At 37.9% G+C, this 21579-nt stretch overlaps 3 protein-coding genes across 3 annotated transcripts; 2 read left to right on the top strand and 1 right to left on the bottom strand.

Annotated features, from left to right (window-relative positions):
* The first annotated feature begins 204 nt into the window (after nucleotides 1-204).
* On the top strand, nucleotides 205-1035 carry LOC147476303 (CASP-like protein 1C2). The gene is made up of 3 exons (XM_086583215.1): nucleotides 205-386; nucleotides 458-560; nucleotides 668-1035. Exons 1-3 carry the CDS (start codon nucleotides 232-234, stop codon nucleotides 890-892), a joined length of 483 nt encoding a protein of 160 aa, XP_086439341.1. The 5' UTR covers nucleotides 205-231; the 3' UTR covers nucleotides 893-1035.
* A 2219-nt stretch (nucleotides 1036-3254) lies between these two features.
* Nucleotides 3255-7324, bottom strand: CKS (Nucleotide-diphospho-sugar transferases superfamily protein). Its single transcript, XM_086583993.1, has 8 exons — nucleotides 6827-7324; nucleotides 6690-6735; nucleotides 6528-6614; nucleotides 6331-6455; nucleotides 5225-5364; nucleotides 5079-5130; nucleotides 4855-4965; nucleotides 3255-3687 (listed from the first exon to the last, which is right to left on the bottom strand). Exons 1-8 carry the CDS (start codon nucleotides 7058-7060, stop codon nucleotides 3595-3597), a joined length of 888 nt encoding a protein of 295 aa, XP_086440119.1. The 5' UTR covers nucleotides 7061-7324; the 3' UTR covers nucleotides 3255-3594.
* Nucleotides 7325-12779: 5455 nt separating this feature from the next.
* On the top strand, nucleotides 12780-13642 carry LOC147476305 (uncharacterized). Its single transcript, XM_086584001.1, has 2 exons — nucleotides 12780-13118; nucleotides 13202-13642. Exons 1-2 carry the CDS (start codon nucleotides 12990-12992, stop codon nucleotides 13514-13516), a joined length of 444 nt encoding a protein of 147 aa, XP_086440127.1. The 5' UTR covers nucleotides 12780-12989; the 3' UTR covers nucleotides 13517-13642.
* Nucleotides 13643-21579: the final 7937 nt, after the last annotated feature.

A 21579-nucleotide genomic window follows, 5' to 3' on the forward strand; every position in this document is an offset into this window, starting at 1 on the left:
TATTGGGATCAAAGAACCTGTCTTCTTTTCATGAATGTGGCAAACTGTTATTCATGTATCCAAATGGCTATCTTGCAAATTTGCAATCCAACATTGAGGTGTATAAAAAATCACTCGAATATAAAGAAGTTGACCAAACAAGTACACCTAGCTATCTGCCTTCCTAACACATTGCACCTCACATATATATAGTCACAGTAACTGATTACCTCTTCATTCAAACTCACAACCATGGCAAAGAGCATGAAATTTTATATCTTTCTCTTAAGGCTCCTAGCATTCTGTGCAACCTTATCAGCAGCCATAGTCATGGTTACAAGTCATGAAACTACCATTGTCTTGAACTTGTCCTTTGAAGCAAAATTTGATAATACCCCTGCTTTCGTGTAAGTTTCCTGAATTATCATATTGTCATCTCTTAATGTCAAGAACTGAAAATGGAAATCTTTGTGTATAGGTTCTTTGTTATTGCAAATGCTATCGGAAGCGTCTATACCCTTGTTCTTCTTTTTCCTCCTACAAAGAGCATGCTTGGGCTTATTACTGTGGCTCTAGATTTGGTAAATAAGCAGCAAAAACTTAGTTTCGTCTTTTCCTAGTTATAACTTTAAGGTTAATGATATATTGATATTAGATAATGAATAATGTTGGTTTGTGTTTGTTCTAGATTATTACAATGTTACTCACTTCAAGCATTTCTGCGACCTTGGCAATCGCTTACATTGGGAAAAAAGGAAACTCACATGCAGGTTGGCTCCCCATTTGTAATGAAACTCCTAAGTTCTGCAATCATGTCAGTGGAGCTCTTCTTGCTGGCTGCGTGGGCGTAATATTACACATGATTCTTCTATTGCAATCAATCCACAGTGTCCTTAATCCTCTTCTTCTTTGAGTGCTTTCGTAGGGGTGTTTAAGTTCGTATTTTCAATCCATTTACTTATATTTCTCTAATGTGGCTATTAGACTGTACTATCTAGTCTATAACTAGAACTGTAAGAAGAGAATGTCTTTAATGCAAATCTTATGATGTGCCAATATCTCAGTTTCTTAAGTTTATCAATTAACCTCTTATAGCAAGTTTAAAGGTCCAGCAATAGATGGCAATGGAATGGTACAAATGCAGTGTCATGTGACATGACATTAAATTGGAATATCATGTAGGTCCATTTGATATAGCCATACGCGTTCACACTTTTGAAATGGATGATGACATGATGTACACGTCACGCCCTGAAATCAAATTACTAATTGCTTATATCTTCAAAGAAGTTGAAAAAGGTAACGCAGAACATGGTCTAAAACGACTAAAAGTACTAAAATTAAAAAATAATCTTCATAGGAAAACCGTCTGATTTTTAGCTTGGATGATCTGCAACATGAGAAGGGCATTCCCATCTAAAAAAGGGGGCAAAACTGAAAAGTACAAAATTGTGAAATAACTAATCAAAAAACCCACCTTCAATTCAAAAATACTCTCAAAGACAGTAGTTGATTTTTGTCCGAAAAAACCAATAGTACCCTAGTATGCACAGGTATTGGTGCATACCACTTTATGTATGCACAGATGTCAGTGCATAGCAAACATCACAAAGAAAATAGTATGTACAGATTCATGCATACCAAACATCACAAAGAAAATTGTATGCACAAGTGTTAGTGCATACCGCCTCTTGGTATACGAGGTATGCACAGACGTCAGTGTATACCAAACATCACAAAGAAAATGGTATGCACAAGTATTAGTGCATACCACCTCTTGGTATACAAAGTATGCACAGACGTCAATCCATACCAAACATAAAAGGGTAAAATTGAAAAAAGTAAAAAATAAAAAAATTAAGTCTGTCCTTGTTAATAATTAAAACGTGAAATATGGTTTTTCTAGTATTTATAAGCCAAAAAATATCCTTATCAATGGTTTCAAAACCTAGCTGTCTTAAACCATGATTAAAATTGGAAATCGGGTTTTTTGGCCTATTTCTTGTTTAACAAATGGGTATCAATGCAAGTGCCAAACATAAGTGATGGTGTCAGCCAAACATAAGTGATGGTGTCACTTACTTTTCTCAAATGTCATTAGACATCAAAATGACTCGGTGTTCAAGTCTAGAAAAAAACTCTATATAACAAAAAAAGGTGGAGTGGGTGGACAAATTCCACCTCACAAAATGATACCTGATCGTGCCACCACCTAATCTTAGCCACTAAAATGTTTTTCTGTTAACAAGTTTTGTTTTGGTGAGTTTAAAAGTTTTTCTCACCTCACCCACCCCACCCAAAAAAGGCCTGAACTATTTTTTAACTGAACTTTTATGGGCTGTTGGGATCTAGAAACATAAGTAGAGAGGGGGTAGGGCGTCAAAAGCGCGCGTATCTGTGTCATACAGGAGACAGATATGCGTTAGGAGTGTCGAAGGCGAGCGTATCTGTGTCGTACGGCATGGGCAAATATTAGTATTCTACAATCTCGGATGGGGAAAACATCACTGTGCATAGGCCCTCCACTCTAGATACAAATCAGAAGGCTTGGAACAAATCAGAAGATCTATGTAACGCAACTGTCCAGCGGAATTGCAAAATTTGCAACTGTCTGATGACAGTCATACTACGAAATCATAGATATCATAGTTGGGGGTAATCCGCAATGAAAAACCAGATAGCAAAACGCATAGTTCACTTGGATTACGCTACAGCTCATATCAAGCAACACCAGTGTCAAACAGTCAGTAGATGTAACAATCCACAAAATCTGTGAGTAGATACTCACTCTAACATCTCCTTTGATTCCTCAAGGTAGGTAGCCAACCTTATCTATCACCAGAGGCTTTATAACCCGTCTAGACCCATCTAACCAGATTTCCTGTTCCTTATTATTTCGTTTATTGCACTACCTTTTTTTTTGGCTAATCCATACTTAATATATATCATAATAAAATAGGAGTACAATTAGAGTCTGAACAACAGTGTGGCAGAGTGCTCATGTCAAACATGCTTGCAGCCCATCTTGCAAGATCATGAGCCTCCCCATTAAAACAACGTCTTAACCAACTAAAACAGGAATACACAAATTTACTAGAGATTCTAAGTCTTCTCTTGTTCTGACAATACTTGGTTTAACTCTTTAGGGCCTCACGAGCATGGTTTCTGAATTCCATTTTAAGGGAAGTTCATGACTAAAAGAAATGGACATAGAATGTACTCCCAATCACTGTTATGCCAATATTTTACTCATACAAGTTTTCCCTCTTGCAGTATTACTTAATTATCGTTTATAATTTTATATATTGTTTAAAAGTTATAACCATACACATGTTCACAATTTTGAATCACTAGCAATAACTACATCAAACCAGTGTTCACGATTCCGAACGGAATGTCTGAATTCCACCGGAAATCTGGAAAACCACCTATGCATCTAACACATCACCCCATCACTTGATTACAGGGAAAAAAAAAAAAAAAAAAAAACAATAAGAAGAAAAAGAAAATGTCGGAAATTTTATTACAGTAAGATACCAGAAGTAGAACTGAGGGCATGGATTCGGCCGATATACAGAGTCCTTTCCTCACAGTAACTTTGTTCACTTCTACAGATTAAGAAATGTTTCTTTGACGCATCAGAGATTCTATCTTCTCAACATCTTCAGGAGTGTCAACACCATGAGCGTCATGGTTAACCTTGATCACCTGAAACAGAAGAGGTACAGAATTTAAGAAGTTTTTCTACATTGGGGAAAACTATGAACAATACTAGTACTTGAGTAAGAGTAACAAATCTCTTTCTTACTTTTCTAATTTGATAATTAGAAAAAGAAACACTAGTCACCAGTGGTATGAATTAGTAGAAGGCAATAGCTCTTTTAAAACAACAAAAACATAAAGATAAGTAAGAAACAAAAAGTAAAAAAGAGATACTGAACGTGTGAACCTAAATGAGTAGTTACAAACATAAAGCATATGAACATGAAGATAGACACAGTCTTATGGATGTGGCTTATGGAAAGGAGTCATACGAAGAACTAGGTAAAAAAGCTTGTAAGCGGATACCACACCTACTCCTTTTCCTATTAAATTGGTTTGGGAAGTCTCAATACCCCTAAAGGTAAAAATCTTCTTTTGGGAGGTCACTTGAGGCAGTATTTGACTGCTGTACTCTAATACATAAAGGGACTGTTGTCTCTCCAATTTGCTCTACGTGTGACCTGCTAGAGGAAACCACTAGCCATCTCTTTATGCTTTGGAAGTGTGGACTTCTCTGATGCTGCCAATGGCTAGGGCCTTCCCAATTCTAACAAAAGTGGCCTCTCTATAGGACCTGCTTTCTAATTGGCTAAGAAGAAGAAGAAGGGGTACATTTGGGTTCAAGATACAGAATATACAGCCTTATGCTGCCATATGAGTGCTGTGCAAGACAAGAACATTAGAAATAAGGCACTATCAGTTCAAAATACTGCTCTAGAAGTGAAAGGCCTTCTTTGGCATTAGATGTCATCTAAAATATAGAGAAGGAATTACTTATTCAAAGACTTGGTGCTGCATTGGTCTAATGTAATGAGCTTGCTAATGTTGGTTTTCTTGTATTGGGAAGGGAGCCTCTGTAGACACCTTTTTAGCGTCTAAATCAGAAAGGGGGCCTCTGTTAATGTTACTTACTCACAGAGTCACAACTTATACCTTTGTGCTTTGGACTATCTATCTATCATAAAGATTACTTAAACCAAAAAAGGTGTTTATGGTTCAAGGACATGATTTTTATACAATTATCAAAAGGAAGGCAGCGCCACGTTCAGTATTTGAACAAGCAAAAAACAAGAACTGACATGAAAAAAGAAATTCTGCAATATCTTAAAGTACCTTCATTTTGTACCCATTTTCGAGGACTTTAAGCTGTTCTAAATCTTCTTCTAGTTGCAACGGAGTTGGTGGAAGCTCTGGATATATCCTTAAGAACTTTGTATCGTAGCTCTGGAAAAATAATACAACAATAGGAAGAAACATATGACTGCATAGTATTAATACCTGAGTTATGCTATAATACTTTTAGGAAATGCTGCCCACAAAAGATATAAAAACCATACCTGGATGCCTAGATGTAGTAAATATGGGAAGTTTGGATTGACTTTTCCTGACCTGATGATTAAGTAAATGGTTAATACATGTAATTTTGCATATCTGAGAAGATATTTAAGGTTAAATCTGAACTGACATAGACAACACATCTCACTTGTTAAAAGGGATTAGTCCCCTTGAGAAATAGATTGCATAACCATAATTGTCCACTACACATTTCACCCTGTTTGGATCATGTGCGTCTTCAGGTTTTAGAGATGTTACAGCAGTGCTGAACACAGCATCAGGGGCTCCCTGTACAATCCATCAACTGAGAAACATTAAGACCATCCTAAACTAAATAGCCAAACTCCCAACACAAGAAAAGTGGGAATGTAGGAAAGAAAGAAAATGTAAACGTCCACCATGTGAGCAAACATGGCTGGCATTTTGCAGAACTATATCAACTTTGTATTTTAGGTATCTGAATAAATTTCACAAGATTTAATGATTTATTAGGTCCTCTTCCGTTTCCCATTATTTAAGAGTTTATGGGGAGACTTGAAGCAAGTGGAGACTTCATGTTTGCTCTGAGGTTGTATCATCTTTTGCTTCTACTTTTTTTTAGAGAATCAGTTCTAATATTTGGGTGTCGTAAGGTTTTACCCATTTTCCCTTTTCCCCCAGTACTAATCAGCATCTTGTCAATATTACTCCAGAATGGTGGAGAGTTTGTTTTTAGAGAGAGGATCAATAAAACCTTTCAATAGTGACAAGGGTGACAACATCAGCATCCTTAGAGATGGACCTTCAAAAGATTTAAAGATGCTTAAAAGGTTCTTATTGATTCCCTGTGTGAATTTCAAAACAGAGCTAGAAATGTTTTTAGAAACAGAAGGTGAGAGAGAGAGAGTAAAGGGACATTTTCCTGTTTGTTTCTGATATTTTGCAAAGCTCAAGAATGATGAATAAGGAAATCACGTAAACGTTCCTAGTGAAATCAAAACAATTTCACATCTTTATCTACACTACACCAAAAGAATCTACCAAAATATCACCTTCTCCACAAGCAAAAGTAAGCTATGGAAACTTTTGTGTTTGTCATACATCATCACAGTGGGGAGAGGGAAGCTATTTCTGACAAAACAGCACCAGTACTAAGATGGAGAAAGACAGGGACAGATACACCGAGAATCGAACTACAATTTGCTTACTAGGTAACGAGCTCATTTTTATTCTTAGTAAAGCTAAACTAATGCAAATTGGAAAATATGTAACTACCTGAAGTGATTTCACGATACCATCTATTATCTCAGGTTCAATAAGAGGCTCATCACCCTGAATATTGACAACGATATCATACTTCTTCTGAAGCTTTAGAAGTGCTTCATTGCAACGTTCAGTACCTACAAATCAAACAAATATGGTAAAATTACAATTACAAATGAACAGACCTTCAATTAACAAAATTACCCTACCATTTCTGCAAGATTCTGATGTCATTATCACATCTGCTCCAAACCCCCGACAGCATTCCGCAATCTTTTCATCGTCCGTTGCCACAACTAATGCAAAGAATAAATTGTAATTAAATTCAATAGACAAACCAAATACACTCTGCAATGAATGGTGAAACATACCAACATTGTCCAATGTAGTTGCCAATTTTGCTCTTTCCCATGTCCTCTACAAAAAATGCATTGTAAAGTCCTTTTAGACATTTCAACAAATACATTATACAAATCAAGGAAAAGCCCATTAAAGATGTCGTGTGTACCTGGATCATGGGTTTACCAAGGATATGGACTAATGGTTTGCCTTGAAATCTTGAAGAAGCGAAACGAGCTGGTATAATTCCAACAACTCTAGTTCGAAACTTAGTTTGTCGCCCATGTAATATATAAGCACTTGCTGCTGCTGCTGCTATTGCAGCACTAGCTAACAAACCATGCACGATCCATGCCTTGGTGTTGGAATTAGATTCGGAGAATGAGGATGAACATATCGTCATTGGGTGAAAAGAAAAGAAGGCGGGAGAGATTGGTGGAAGAAGAAGAAGAAGAGAGTGAGATTGGTTTTATTCATTTATTTCACCAATGACGTGGCATAATATGGGTGGTGGGGTTTTTTCTCTTTTTTTTTTTTTTGACTAGTGCAACGATGATCCTATGACGCCCAACCGTTCAACCTCTCCGAGGTGTCGTTGTTTACGGCACTCCACCAAGGGCCACAAAACTCAATTATCATTGAAGATAACTCTGATGATGACAAAGTCATTTACGTAATACAATGCGAAGAGAAGTAACATAAGGAGTATTCTAAGGTGTGTGTTTGTTAAAATTTTAGTAAGGGCGTGCTTGTTAAATTTTCCCAATTGAGCGGCAAATATATAATGGGAAATATTTTCCCACTTCAAAATTTACCGGCAAACTAACTAGCGAGAAAATATTAATTTGCCGTTGTTTGTTTCATCAATGGCAAACGATTGGCAAATTTCATTTGTCAGGTTTCGCAGTGCTTGATGACACAAAGTTGGCAAACACAATATTCGGCAAATCTACTGTTCAAATAATTCAACCCTAGTTTTGAATCATTAGCTTCTCTCACTCTCTCTCTGTAAAGTAAAAGTTAGCCGCCTCAACTATCTCTCCTTGGATTTTTACTGTGATTGAATTAACATATTTCGCAAGGAGATTTGGTTCATCTCTTTCTTCAATCAAGGTGAGAAATTATCCAGGTTTCACTCATTTTTTTCTTCATTTGAAAAGTTATGTTTCTTCTGTATTTTATTCTTTGCTGTTTTTAAATGAATTTGTTGTTCTTAACGAGTTAATTGACTAAGTAGTTAGTTAATCACCAAAGAAGTCGGGAGATCTGTGTACCTTTAGGTTATATGTATTGTTGCAGTCACCAACTCAAAGTCCCAAACATTTGATTTTCTTTCGGGCGTGATGATGTATAATTGCAGACTTGGGAAGCAATGTTGAGAATATATATATTTTGGCTATTGTATAGATGATAATAGTAAGCTCCTATGCAGTTAAAGGCGCAAACGCTGCCAAGTAGGGTCGTGCCTAGAGGCTAGGCGACATTAGGTTACAATTTGGAATCATAAGAGTCGTGGATGGCACTCTACGTATTCAATTAGGTCAGGGGATTCTTAATCCTAGGAGTGAAGCACTTTGGGTACAGACTCAGAAGCCATTTCTCTAATTCAATTAGATGAGATTCAACATGAGGATTAGTAGTTTCAGCCTTATCCCTTTCTTAGGATGCTTTTGAGTTCTATTTGGGTGCCATATTGTCGGGTTAGAAGCGAAGGTCTTTGTGGAAGAAATTTCATCTAAGACATGTCTAGAGGAGTAGAGGGTAAGAACGCACTCAAAAGGATTGGAAGGAGTGGTAGAAACTGGTTGTCAGGATTTGGAATACATATATTGGCAGACCTTGCTGCAACTTTGGGGTGAGAGTTACGCTAGGCAACTCTGGTGACGTATGTCGTAGGATAATAGTTTAACATTGATGTTGGATGTCCGTGTTGACATGACAAATTGTAAGTTATTTGCAGGCGAGAATTTGTTTAGTTTCGTTAAGTCTGTGTACTTGTTATCACAATCCTATATTCAAAACTTACCAGCACTGTTTAGGATTCAAACTACTTCTCTTCAGTGTATCTAACTGTAAAGCCAATGATGATGAGAGAAATGTAGAGTTTTCCCTTCTAAGATTACTTGGAGCACAGTTACTAGATGTATCTCTATGCAAAAGTGGTTTTGATCGTCATGACCCAAAGAGAAATACCTAGCGGGTTAGCTGGTTAAATCCAGATTTACATATTGGCAGTTTGGCACTAGTTTCTTTGAGCGAAAATGAGTTGTTTTGACTATTGAATCCCATGGCTCTACATACTTCACATAATCGCCATTATAGGTTGCAAACTCGTAGAAACTTATATAAATGAGTAAAGCTATCAATAATGGATATGAATTTTCGCACTAACCTAAAGAATACCTAAAACAGCTGCTTTTGTGTTAACAAATTTTTGAGCAGGCTTTCGACCACTTATCAGGTGTATACTTCTACTTTGAAAGTTGCTCTTTGTGCTAGAGTGGAAATTGACCTGGACTAATTGTTATGTATCCTTTCTACATATTGTTCTTAGTATATGTTTTGGTTTATCTTATTAGAATGACATAATGTATTGAGTCCATATATATGGACTATATGGTAACGGTATGAAAACATTGGGAGCTGTCAAAGTGTATGAAAAGTGTGACTCCCTTGCAACCGAAGTTGAGCATACATACGACGATCTTCATGATCTTCATGCGTGAATAGCCGGGAGGAAAGAAAGGGCGGTAGATGATAATGAGAAAGGGCGCCGCATCTGGTCGGGCGGAATGGATGAGCGAAAGGTGCCATGGAGTGGGGAATATCCCAAGTCTCATGTGAGACAACTAAATGCACCTCGAGGCCAAGGAACTGGGGGACCTTCTCGAGCATACAAGATAGGCAATTGAGAGATGGAGCTAGCCTATTCGTTATGGGGAATCAAGGACCTAACAGCTGATTTACCGAAAGTGGAGAATCGCCCGAAAGCAGAGAATAGGTTGCAGCTCTTCTCTCTCTTGAAAGCGGGAGTTTGGTTAGTAGATAGATGGTCACATACTGAGTGTATTGATAGGTAAGCGTGATCGGTAGGAGCTTTCGTAGTGAGCTCCAGCCCCATGTCTGGGGTAGCAGTCTAACCGCAGCAGAGCGAAGGCACTTTCTTCTGGAGGGATTGCAAGGACCGAAATAGAAGGGGCGTCGAACTTCTTCTGCATCTCTTTCCCGAAGCGCAAAGTGCGAAGCTCGGTCTTTGTTTTGTTATTCTAGACCTAGATGCGATGCCCCTTTCGTGTCCTAAAAGGAGCGACCTTTTTCGATACGAAAAAACCTAACACCGACTTTGGGATCCACGAGAAAGAACCGAGTCTCCATATTCTTAACTTAGCTTTATTAGGGGGGGCTCACGAGAATGAGGCCGCAGGAGAGATTCTATAGAAGGTAATCCTGAAGGTAGGGAACTACCCTTCGCCTTGTCCTAACATATACTCTACTTCTAGTTAGTAAATTAGGTAGTACAGGGGCGAGACCCTATTAGCCGAGCTCTTTTCGTAATAGATCAACCTGGCGGCCCCATATCTCAACTTTTAGTAAAAAGAAGGGCGATCTATTCTTTTAAACCCAACACCCGACTTGGGAAAATAGATGAAGAAGAAGTTCGACGTAGGAGGGAGTCCCAAGATGCTAATCCTTCACTTAGTATCTCTGAGTGTGATATTACGGTAGCTGGCATGGTAGAGACACGTAGAAAAGAGCTAGACATGGCTCACTCAATCCAGTGCAGTCATCTAATATTTTATGTCATGTACTTCTATTGTCAACCTTGGAACCATATTGTTGCTCCATATCCCAACTAGGACAAAAATAATTGTTCTAATTAAGGAACCATCATTTTGCACTAGAACCGATGAAAACAAACATTATTTAAGAGTTAATATTAGTTAATCTTGGCTAAATCATTTAATTCAGGCCATAAGTCCATTATTACAGAGCTTCATCTCATTCTCTTGCTAATTAAGCCATTGAAGCTAGTAGAACTACTGATTTGTGATTACACTTAATGGTATGTTACCAATGGTACTATGACATCATGCCAGCACTATGACTTGCTATATTCCCTTGACAATGATTGTTAAATGGAAGACGGGGGATACCTTGAAAGAGTTCCTGACATAGACTTGACTCCTACAACCCAAGGGTTCTCCTTTGCTCATATGTCAGTACAAAGAAGGGGGGACCTAGTTCTATCCTTTAAAACAAAAACCCGATTTTCAATAGGCTACAGGAGAAAGAAAGCCTAAGGCTATCTCTCAATAGAATAAATTGGCTAGTCAGGACGGGCTTAGGCAGCTGGAAGACCAGGAAAGGTAGGATGCTTTGGAACTATAACAAAGGGGATTCCTTGGGTATTGCTTGAGGACGGCTCGCATACCATTCCTAAGGAATGGAGTGAAGGGGAGACGCCACACCTTAGTGACAGAGATGCGAAGGTATGAGTACTCTTTGGACAAGAAACAAAGTGCGACACTTGAAATGGAGCTGCCAGCCCGTAGTAACCTTGTCGGGAGTAGGAATCACTCCTTACCCCAAGGAAAAACCCGAACCCACCCCTTAGAAATAGCTCCAGCAAAAAGGATACGTGGGGAAGTCTATACTTAGGGGAAATGCAGCATTAAGGATGGGAAAGGGCGATCTCTCCATTTCCAAGGAAAGGATTGGTTTAAGGACATTGCTCTTATTTGTCGGGTTTAAGAAACCCGGTGTTGGTGTTTTTGGCATAAAGAGCTTTTCCGTTCATAAGAAACCCGGTGTTGATAGCCAGGAATTGGAAACACCAAGGTTGTCAATGCAAGGGTGACAGTGGAAAAGAACTAAAAAGCAAAGGAAGATGAGATGCAAATGTCGGAGATAATAGAGAAATGTGTGGAGTTTAGGTGACAGTAGCGGGTGCTTCCGCAGTTCCGCTCCAAGGTAGTAAGATCCAATAGTATGTTGTTGGCTTATTATGGTAATGTAATTGATAGTATGAATCATATTGTATAAAGGGTACATCTCTGTAAGTTTGGTAGGGTCTTGATACATATGAGTACATGATTGAGTCTGACAAGATAGTTGATGCACAAGCACACATAGGCTCCGGTATTACCCCCCATCGCATAAGCTTATCCTGCGTTGTCAATTTTCGTACTCCAAGGTTGTAGTGAGTCACCCCCCATCCCACATTTTTTTCCTTCCCTCCTGCACTTTTTGTTTTTTTTCCTTGTAAGAGTTATAAGAGATTGGCTTCTTCCTTTTGGGCATTTCTAGCATGCATATATACCACAAACATTAGTTTTAGGTTTCAATGCTTCACAATTTGTACGTTTACCAACTTTTATAGTTTCTACACACCTTCGGCAATCCGCATTACTCTGTCTCATACCCTAGTCATGTTCATCCTCTGTGCTTAGTTCCACTTCCAAGTCACCCTAAGAAAGAAGCCTCGATTCTCAAAGGGTAGGGGCTACCACTTTTCTCAATCTCTATCCACTCGTCAGGACTGTTGGTCTTGGATTATCTTTAGCAAAATTTTAATCCACCAACATTGTCCTGAGAGACCCTAGTTCTCATAGTTCAAACAATGAGAAGTTTGAACTATGAAATTTTTTGAGTGTATATGAATGGCCTGTTGGAGTAAGATTGTTTGCATTGGAAGGTGCATAGCTCTAAAATAATCAAATACTCTAAACTCCCCATGCGACCACCATTTGTACAAGTAGTTGTTGAAAATGTAGCCTAATTTCATAGAGTGCATTAAAATTTTAAAAGCGTTTAGAAATTGTTACTCTGTTGCTGGTTATTTGTTTGTTTTAATATGACATTTTCATGCAAGCATTCCGCTAATAACCATAACCTTTTTCCATGTTATGAATATGTTCTCGTTGCCTACTAACAAAATGTGTGAATCTGGCTTATATTTTAATTGATTATTAATTAATTATTAGTGTATATATAAAATGGTTGTAAGAGTAATTATCATTATTTATACACAATGTTGTTTAGTGTATATATAAAATGGTTGTAAGTGTTAGTTTGATTACTTGTGAAATACGTTGTTTAATTAGTTCACATTTAACTTTTTTTTCTCGTAGTTATGGCAAGTCGTCAGCATACCCATTGGTCTCCCACGATGGATAAGATCCTAATTGAATTGTTGTTGGATCATACTGTAAATGGTACGGGCAGAACGTCAAATAATGGGTGGGAGAGTGAGACCTTGTCCATGATGGCTAGCTAGGGAGTTGAATCAACGATTGAACTCGTCAGTTGGGGATGACAATGTACGTTATAGGATGAAAACGTTGAAGAGAGATTACATAGCTGTCAAAGAACTTCTCGAGAGTACTGAGTTTGGTTTTTCATACAACCAACAAACCAAGTGTATTGACGCTGATCGTCAAGCATGGGATGCGTATTTCAGGGTAATTTACTTGACTATCTTGTAACAAATTATTACTATGTTTATAACCATAGCGTGCTTGTTAGAAATTGTTTATTGTTATAGGCACATCCCGCAGCGAGGCACCTAAAAGGGAGGATGTTTACCTATTTTGCTGAAGCTTGTGTAATTTTTGGGAATGACTACTCACTTCATACTCCGAATGTTTGTGAAAGCTTTGGGCCAGTTGTTGGTGACACTCCACAAGCTGCGAGTGTACTTGGTGAAAGCTTTGGTGATACACAAGTTGAGAGTGCTGAAAACGTTGGTGGACTTGGTGAACCTTCTGGTGTGGTTGATGATACTACCCCTCCCTCCCTTCAGTGGAGTATTCATTCCCTGCAGTGGAGTATTCATGGCAGTAGACTTCGTATTTGTTGAAGTGTATGTTGTTGTGTGTGAAGTGTAGGCGAGTGTGTGTGGTGTACTGCTGTGTGTGAAGTGTGTGCTGCTTCTGTGTGAAGTGTAGGCGAGTGTGTGAAGTGTGCTATTGGTGGCTGCTGCTACTGTGTGAAGTGTGCTATTGGTGGCTACTGCTGCTGTGTGAAGCAAGAAATGGCTACCATTTTTCAATCATAGTTCTTGAATTCTTTTTTTTTAATGTTCTTCCTAATCTTTTAGACCAATGGAGGTAATTAATCCTTCTGACTTAAACTTAAACGATATTAACTTAAACTATTTAAATTAATTAGGCACTTTTTGTTGATCTTTCATCAAATGCTAGATGTAATTAAACTATGCACACTGCACTATAGAGGATACAGAGTGAAACTCTCTGTGGACTTTACTAAAACACTGGAGTTTTCTTAAGTCTCTAAAACAAGTCTAGAAGTAAGTAGTCTACAACAAAAATAAAAGTGTCTAGCAGAAGTATAACTGTTCTCCTGTCAGAAGCTACATGGCTTCCGTCTAGTATCTCCTTGCAGCCCTTGCTCCTTTTCCAAGTCCCTACTACATTAGGGGTTTATGTAGGAGTAAAAAAAAACCGTTGACCCATCATCCGGTTGGGTACCCGGTCTTCACCCGCTACCCAAACTCGCACCGACCCGAAAACAGACCCGGCCCGCCCCACCACCGTTTTTACGCGGTCGGACTATAGGTGTAGGTTCTATACTCAAATCCGACCCGTCAAGCCGCCTGACCCGCACCGTGTCAAAAGCAGTTGACCCAACCCCGTTGACCCGCACAATTTCAAGACTCTAAATCTAATATTTTTGTATTTTGTTTATATTTGGGAAATATAAACACAAACTTATGAGTTCAACATCAATTTATAATATTCAAGTTTGAATATTTGGCAAATATCAAAAGTTCAAATTCAACTTTCGAATTTTGGAGAAGATGAATCATTCATCATTGTATTAATTTTGAATTCTTTTAGTTTATATTTTATTGTTTTTACCATAGATCCTCACTCCCATCTTCATTTTATCATGCTATGAAAAATAATCAATTTACAAATGGTAAATCACGAGAAATAAGTTTCAAATTTGCAGATATGGTTTTGGGTTCAAGTTCAAGTTTTTTTTATATTTGTTTATTTTTTATTGATTGATTCTATTTTTTTCTCTATGTTGTGAATTGGAAATATATTATTTGAAGAATTAGAAAGTTTTTTTTGGGTGAAATTGGGTTAAAATGATAATTTCCATCCGACCAGGATGACCCGCCCAAAACCCACCCCATAAGCTGACCCAACAGGCCGGGTGACGATACTAAAACATGACACTTCAACCCGCCCCGCCCCGTTGGGGACCACTGGATTTGTATTCCCTATACCCGCCCCGCCTCCCCCCCATCACTATTTGACCCGCGGTTGACCCGGCCCGCCCCGTATTACACCCCTAGGTTTATAGTAGCTAGAGGCCTAGACTGCGATATTTGCATATTATTTATTCATGTACAACATATTATTGGAATGAACTTAGCTTGTAAGTATAGGACCACCTGCATGCGCTGCATTACACAACCAAATAAAGCTCGAAAAAAACAAAATAATGTTTTGCTTTTGTCCCAAGGATCTTCATATCTGGGGAAAAAAATCTTAAATAGTGAACCAAGTATCAAATGATGTAGTCCTTTTCTGTTATATATTCTGATCTGCTAGAATCAAGTACTGAATGGTAGTACTCCAAAGAGGCAAGAACAACCAACGTATTGTTTTCTTTTGACTATGTGGTTTTGATAAGAGTGAAATGAATAGTTTACCTACGAAATGAACGATGAATTCACAACGTAAGTAAACTAAACTATCTTTTGTTGTTGCTTGTTTATCAAAGTTTTCTTCTTCTACTCTCAATCCTATGAGATATAGTGGAGTAGAGTGATTCGTTCCACTCTTAGTCCTCCCGTATGCTTGTTTTCTAGTCTCAATACTCTACTTAAAGTCAATGAGAGCTTTACGAAAAGGGGACTAGACTACGATGCAACTACCCACGAAATGCAACTAGTCGGTTATCAGAATATTAAGGGAATGCTATGTTGATTCGATGTTAAGGAGTTAGAGGGGGATTGATTCCACCTTAACTCAACTTAATCCACTAGCGGCGAAGTCGTCATAATCCGAATTGAATCTTTTGCGAAACAATCGGTTCTTCCTAATCCCTAATTACACATGGCATTTCTACCAATTTATAACTAGCATGTGAACAATTAAACCCATTCTCATGGTGAACTAATTATTTACGGGCGTGGAATAGAAATTACGGCGACTCTACGATAAACGGAATCAAGCTTTCATCAAGGCTTCTCAACCCCTCTAATGGAGGTTTAGCCTTGAATCATTCAATCATTTCCATTTAGATTAAAACTAAACATAATATAAAGCATTAAAATTTACTTAATTAAACAATAATGAAATCTAAATTAATGACTAAAATGAAATAAGAACAAGAATTGAAATTAGATCTAGAAATGGAAATGACAAAAATCGAAATTGATATAGAATACTACTTTATTGATCTAATCAAATTGAAGAGCAAGATTCCAAGGTTTAATCTAATACAGGATTTGAAACTAATTAAATAAAATAATTAAATCTAGATCTAGAAGCGATTCTAATGGCTACTTTCTATTCTAAGCTATCTACCTAACCTAACTGCCATTAACAATGAGTTAAGCTTTTATTCTTATACATTCAGATCCAAAAATCGTGCATGGGCTTGGAGCCATGTTTTGGGCGAGAATCGGGCCAAAACCCAATCTTTTTCGATCAAAAAAGGCCTCTTCAGCTGCAGTTGGCTTCCACAGACTTTTCGTCCACTTCTGCTCCTCTGATTGGGTCAAGGCTTGGACCATTGCAAAGCTCTTTCCGAGCCGGTCTTTTGACATAAGGTAGGCCTCAATCCGAGGTCCGAGTCCAAAGATATGGCATTCGGAAGTTCTCACTTTTTTTGCTCCTTTATCTCGCTAAAGTGGCACATTTATGCACATAATGGACTTTGAAGCCTGAAATGCATAAAAACACGTAATCAGTATTAACTCTTACTTATTATTCACATAATTGGTCTAACAGTATGATTATTAAGGGGTTAAAACTACAGTTTTGGGCTCTTATCAGGTTTCTTTGAGCTACAAATTACTACTATGCAACGACCCTTTTTCCTACGATTGCAATATGGAATCCATGTAGGATTATCGAAAAATAAAATAAAAATAAATATAGAATCCATGTATGGAATTGATGCAATAAGATAAGTATATTTATGTCCTGTTTTTCCTTCTTTGAAACGACCGGCCATGCTCTTCAATCAGAGTCGAAAATGACATCTAAAATTGTTTCCCAGTCTTGTGATAGTGGGTTATAAATAAACTAGCGCAGGCTCACACATCTTTATCGCTTTATGGAGATCTCTCAAGTGGCCATATTTGGGTTCATTTAAGTGGGTGAGTGACATGGAAAATATTTGACCTATTGACCATTGTTCGACCCTATCAAGTAACTATGTTACGTTATATTGATTTGCATAGTTACGTGTATGTTTCATTTTTAATTTTCTGCTAAAGATGTCAATGTTTTAATGATGTTTAAATAATCTCACTTTAAAACCAGGTTTGTCGATCCACGCACCCATTTTAAGTGGAATATTTGCACCATATCTTACCATTCTAACGCGTCGTCGTACTACTTGAACTTGGCGCAGCAAGCCCTCTGCCAGAGACACAAATACACAATAAACCCCATTGAGGCATTGACCCTAAAAACATCACAACCACCCTGATTTCATTGTGCAAGTATAGGCCGGGAACTTGAACTTGGCTTTGTACCAATGAACAATCCATAGGTTTTGGGGACGGGAGAAATACCCACAGTAATTGATAAACAGTTAAGTATAACTCTATTTAGTAATCCTAGAGATATTTTACAAACACAAAATCAAACAACCTGAAAATAGTATAGTTGAATTCATGTAATGATCCAGCATCTTCTGTCTCTTTCTTATTGTGTTGCTTGAATTGCTCAGAGTACTATATATGCTTCAGGAATAAGGTGTTAAGTCATAACAAGTCTTCGATGCACACATAAAACACACTACCTGAACAGACACACACTAGCAGCGCACACACAGACCACCTGAAACAGTGTAAAGAACAAGACTTGGTTCAAATGTAGATTTAATTAATAAATTACAACGCATTAACAAAGACGAATACGAAGTAAAATATACTTACATCAACAAAGTTGAAAATATATAAGTACAACCTTACACAAACAAAGATAACTTAATACTTGGTTCAAAGTCTTTAAATTACAACGCATTCGACTACAACACGAAAAGTAACTTAATCATAACAGCAATTAAAACAACTAAAAACACAACTATCAAATACCGGATGTACACCCAATCATCACGTTGCTCAACCACATTATGTCCCATCTTCTTTATTGGTGCATTTGGAATGTCAGAAGGTTTCATAGCAATTTGGGGAGTTGCAATCATCGTCTGGGTCTCTTCGACGGGTCGAATGCACCTACTTAGAATAGATGTAGTAAACATTCTACGCCTAAGGTGAGCGGCCAACTTTTCTTGAGCTTCTTCTATGGACGGGCATCCATAGAACTTGGCATCTTTGTAGCCATTTACTTGAGTTTTACAATCTTCCCAATCTTTGTAAACTCCACGAGTGAAGCCTTCGAGGACTACATAGCAAAAATGCCTCCCCATATTTGTATCACAAATCTAATGTTAAATTTGAAACTAAACATATGTACGTGGACTATCACCATCATTGGCATTCAAAAGCCACATAAACTACCAAGTTCTAGTATCCAAGAGCGGATAAAATACCAAGTTCTAGAACGGATAAAATACCAGTATATATCCAAAAGCCACATACATTCATACATATACCAAGTTCTAATTCAAACACTCATACACTACACACTATATTCAAAACTTGAGACGTGATGGACCAACCAACTATATTCTATTTACTAAAACCAACTATAAAACATCACATTTTAGAAAAAATTTAGCAGAGTCTCCTTTGTATTTCTGACATTTCATATGCACACATCCTGTCTTAACCTAAAAATCCAATAAATATACATCCAAGGCTTATATAAAACCTCATGCCTCAGTCGTAAACCCAAGAATTAAACCAACTTAAATCAAAACCCCAAGTCACATATACAAACAATTATTTCAAAAAGTTTACTATCATTGCTCCTAACTCAACTCACACAATTCCCAGTTCTTGTGCTAAAAAGCACCGTCCACTTTCGATCCATGTGTCAGAAGAGTTTCCTAGTGAGCTGGTAGAAACCTATCCTAGTATCAAAAGAAAACTACAGAAACTGTATTCTTAAACAACCAGACATCAAGTCTTATATAAAAGACAACACAATAACCAACGTTAATCTATATAAAAGACATGCATTCATACATATAGTTAATTCTAATTCAAAATATCATACATATAGCGAATTCTAAATCAAAATATCATTCTAAAATATCCAAAAGACACAAGTTAACGGCCTACATTCTATTGCTCGATCTACTTCCCTGGCTGCTCAAGCTTTCTCATAAGCCACGAATACTTCAACTGAGGATTACGTATCCCCAAAAAGAACTTAAGCAAGGCCTCATTCTCTACCAACAAATCAAGGTCCCTCAACATGAGATAAGGTTTTAGGAAGTTCTTCTAAAATAGCAATTAACAAGGTGGAAGGGTCAACAGGAGTGAAGGCATTAGTTAGTTGACGCACTGCCTCGGTCAACTCCTTGACATCTGGGGGTGGAGGCATGGCCTCAAGACCAAGACGAGACCTCTTGCGCTTCACTAAAGGAGGGGTAGTAATGCGCCGACAACCAGCTTGCATAGAATTACCAACTACAAAGCTTTCACCAGGTGAACTATCACCATCATTGGCATTAGGATGTGGACTTGGAGGCTAACTTGACTCTTCCTCTATATTCTCTGCCCCTTCATCTCCAACTTCTTCATCTAGAATCACTACTTCCTCATCATCGTGTCCAACATTGCCCCCTTCCCCAGTTGCCACATCACTCCCAAATACAATACAAGCTTCCTCAAAATGAGGAAACATCTTCTTTCGTAGAGGCCTCACTGTAGGATGGGCCTATAACAATAATCAATTGCTTAATTAGAAGATATTGTAATAATAAGTAGTTACAAGTTAGTAAAATATATTACCTTGTAATACTCTTCCCATGCCACATGATCAGCATCAATACATTTGGTTTGTAGGTTGTATGAAAAACCAAAACCACTAGCCTCGACAGCCGCCTTGGCAGCAAGGTAATCTTTCTTCATTGTTTTCAGCCTAAAACGTACATTGTCATTCCCGATTGACATATTCAATCGTTGATTCACAGCCTCAGCAACCTCTTTTAAGGTCTCGGGCATCCACCAATTGTCCAACTTCCTACCTAAACCATTTAAAGTCTTTTCTAACAAGACCTCGTTTAAGATCTCATCAATTGAGGGGTACCAACGAATTTGCTTCTACCTGGGAACAGGTGGTTTGGTCACCTCACCTTCACTAACCACACCCTTACCCTTGGATGAGTTGCCCGCCTGCCTAGCCATAACTGTTAGAAGTATCATTAAAATACAAACAAAGAAATAAAAAAACAATATCAAATTCATTAATAACTAACAACCTCTAATAAGTATTCATTAAATAAATTAATAGATAACAATATCCATTAAAAACCATAATTAATACAAGCACCAATTCACTAATAAAAATTCACATTAAAAAGACAACGTGATCCATTATAAAAGATAATTAAAACACCATCACATATTTAATGTGGTCCCATGGTATCTTGCCACATCATTAAAGCCAAAGCATCTCTCCAATTTGTCCAACCGTGGGCAGGTACCATATCAATTGGTACTTGTTGGTCTTCATTACCATTAGTGTCATTCTCATTAATGCCTGCATCCCCATTTTCCTCATCCGAGCTCAATTCTTCATCGGTTAACATACTGTCTGGGTTTTCCTCCCTCAAGAAATTATGGATAGCACAACATGCAAGGATTACTTTCGTATGTACACTCATATCATAATGAGGAGCATGCCTAAGACATGCAAAACGTTTCTTCAATAACCTGATTGTTCTCTCAACAACCATACGCAATGACGAATGCCTAAAATTATACAACTCTTTGTAATCTTGAGCATCCTCTGTGCCTATGTCACGGAGATGATATCGCGTGCCACGAAAAGGTGTGAGGAATCCAATGCAAAACCAGCAACCGCAAGATAGTACTTCGATCTTGGGACTGTGTCATGTTAAGTTTAGTATACAACATTTTTATGTGCAAAGATAGATTACAATTATAAACCTTGACATACCAGTGGGTAGAGTAAGTTTGTGCCCAGGGCGAGATACGACACTCCTCAAGACTCGACCATCATGGGCAGAACCCTCCCATCCAGCAAGTACATAAGTAAACTTCATGTCACATATACAGGCAACCAACACATTTTGGCTAACGACACCCTTTCTATTACGACATCTACCCTGGTCTTCCACATCTACTTTGGTAGCAATGTGAGTACCATCAATAGCACCCACAACGTCCTAAAACCAAAAATGGTTGTTAACGACAATTTTATAAGTCAAAAGTTTAATAGAATGGACATCAACATGCTTCTATATCTCTCTAACCTGAAAATACTAATGCCATTCTTTTGTTTCTGAGCACTGCTTAGGAGAGTTTGCAACGGTAGCATTATTGACCACTTCTCTATATAACCTCAAAACCACTTGCAATACCACATGGAAATAACGATGAACTGTTTCACATGAGTGGAAGAATTGCAACTCAATATTTCGTTGTCGCATGTCATGCCTAATTGTGTACAAGAAAAACGCGACTTGCTCCTCGACTGACAGATACCGGCTGTCATTAAGACCAAGTCCGCGCAAACGGAGGCAGAAGCGACGAAGCATTTCTCTATTCATCCT

Source organism: Coptis chinensis, chromosome 9 (genome assembly GCF_015680905.1).
Source record: "Coptis chinensis isolate HL-2020 chromosome 9, ASM1568090v1, whole genome shotgun sequence".
In the NCBI taxonomy this organism is placed as follows: Eukaryota; Viridiplantae; Streptophyta; class Magnoliopsida; order Ranunculales; family Ranunculaceae; genus Coptis; species Coptis chinensis.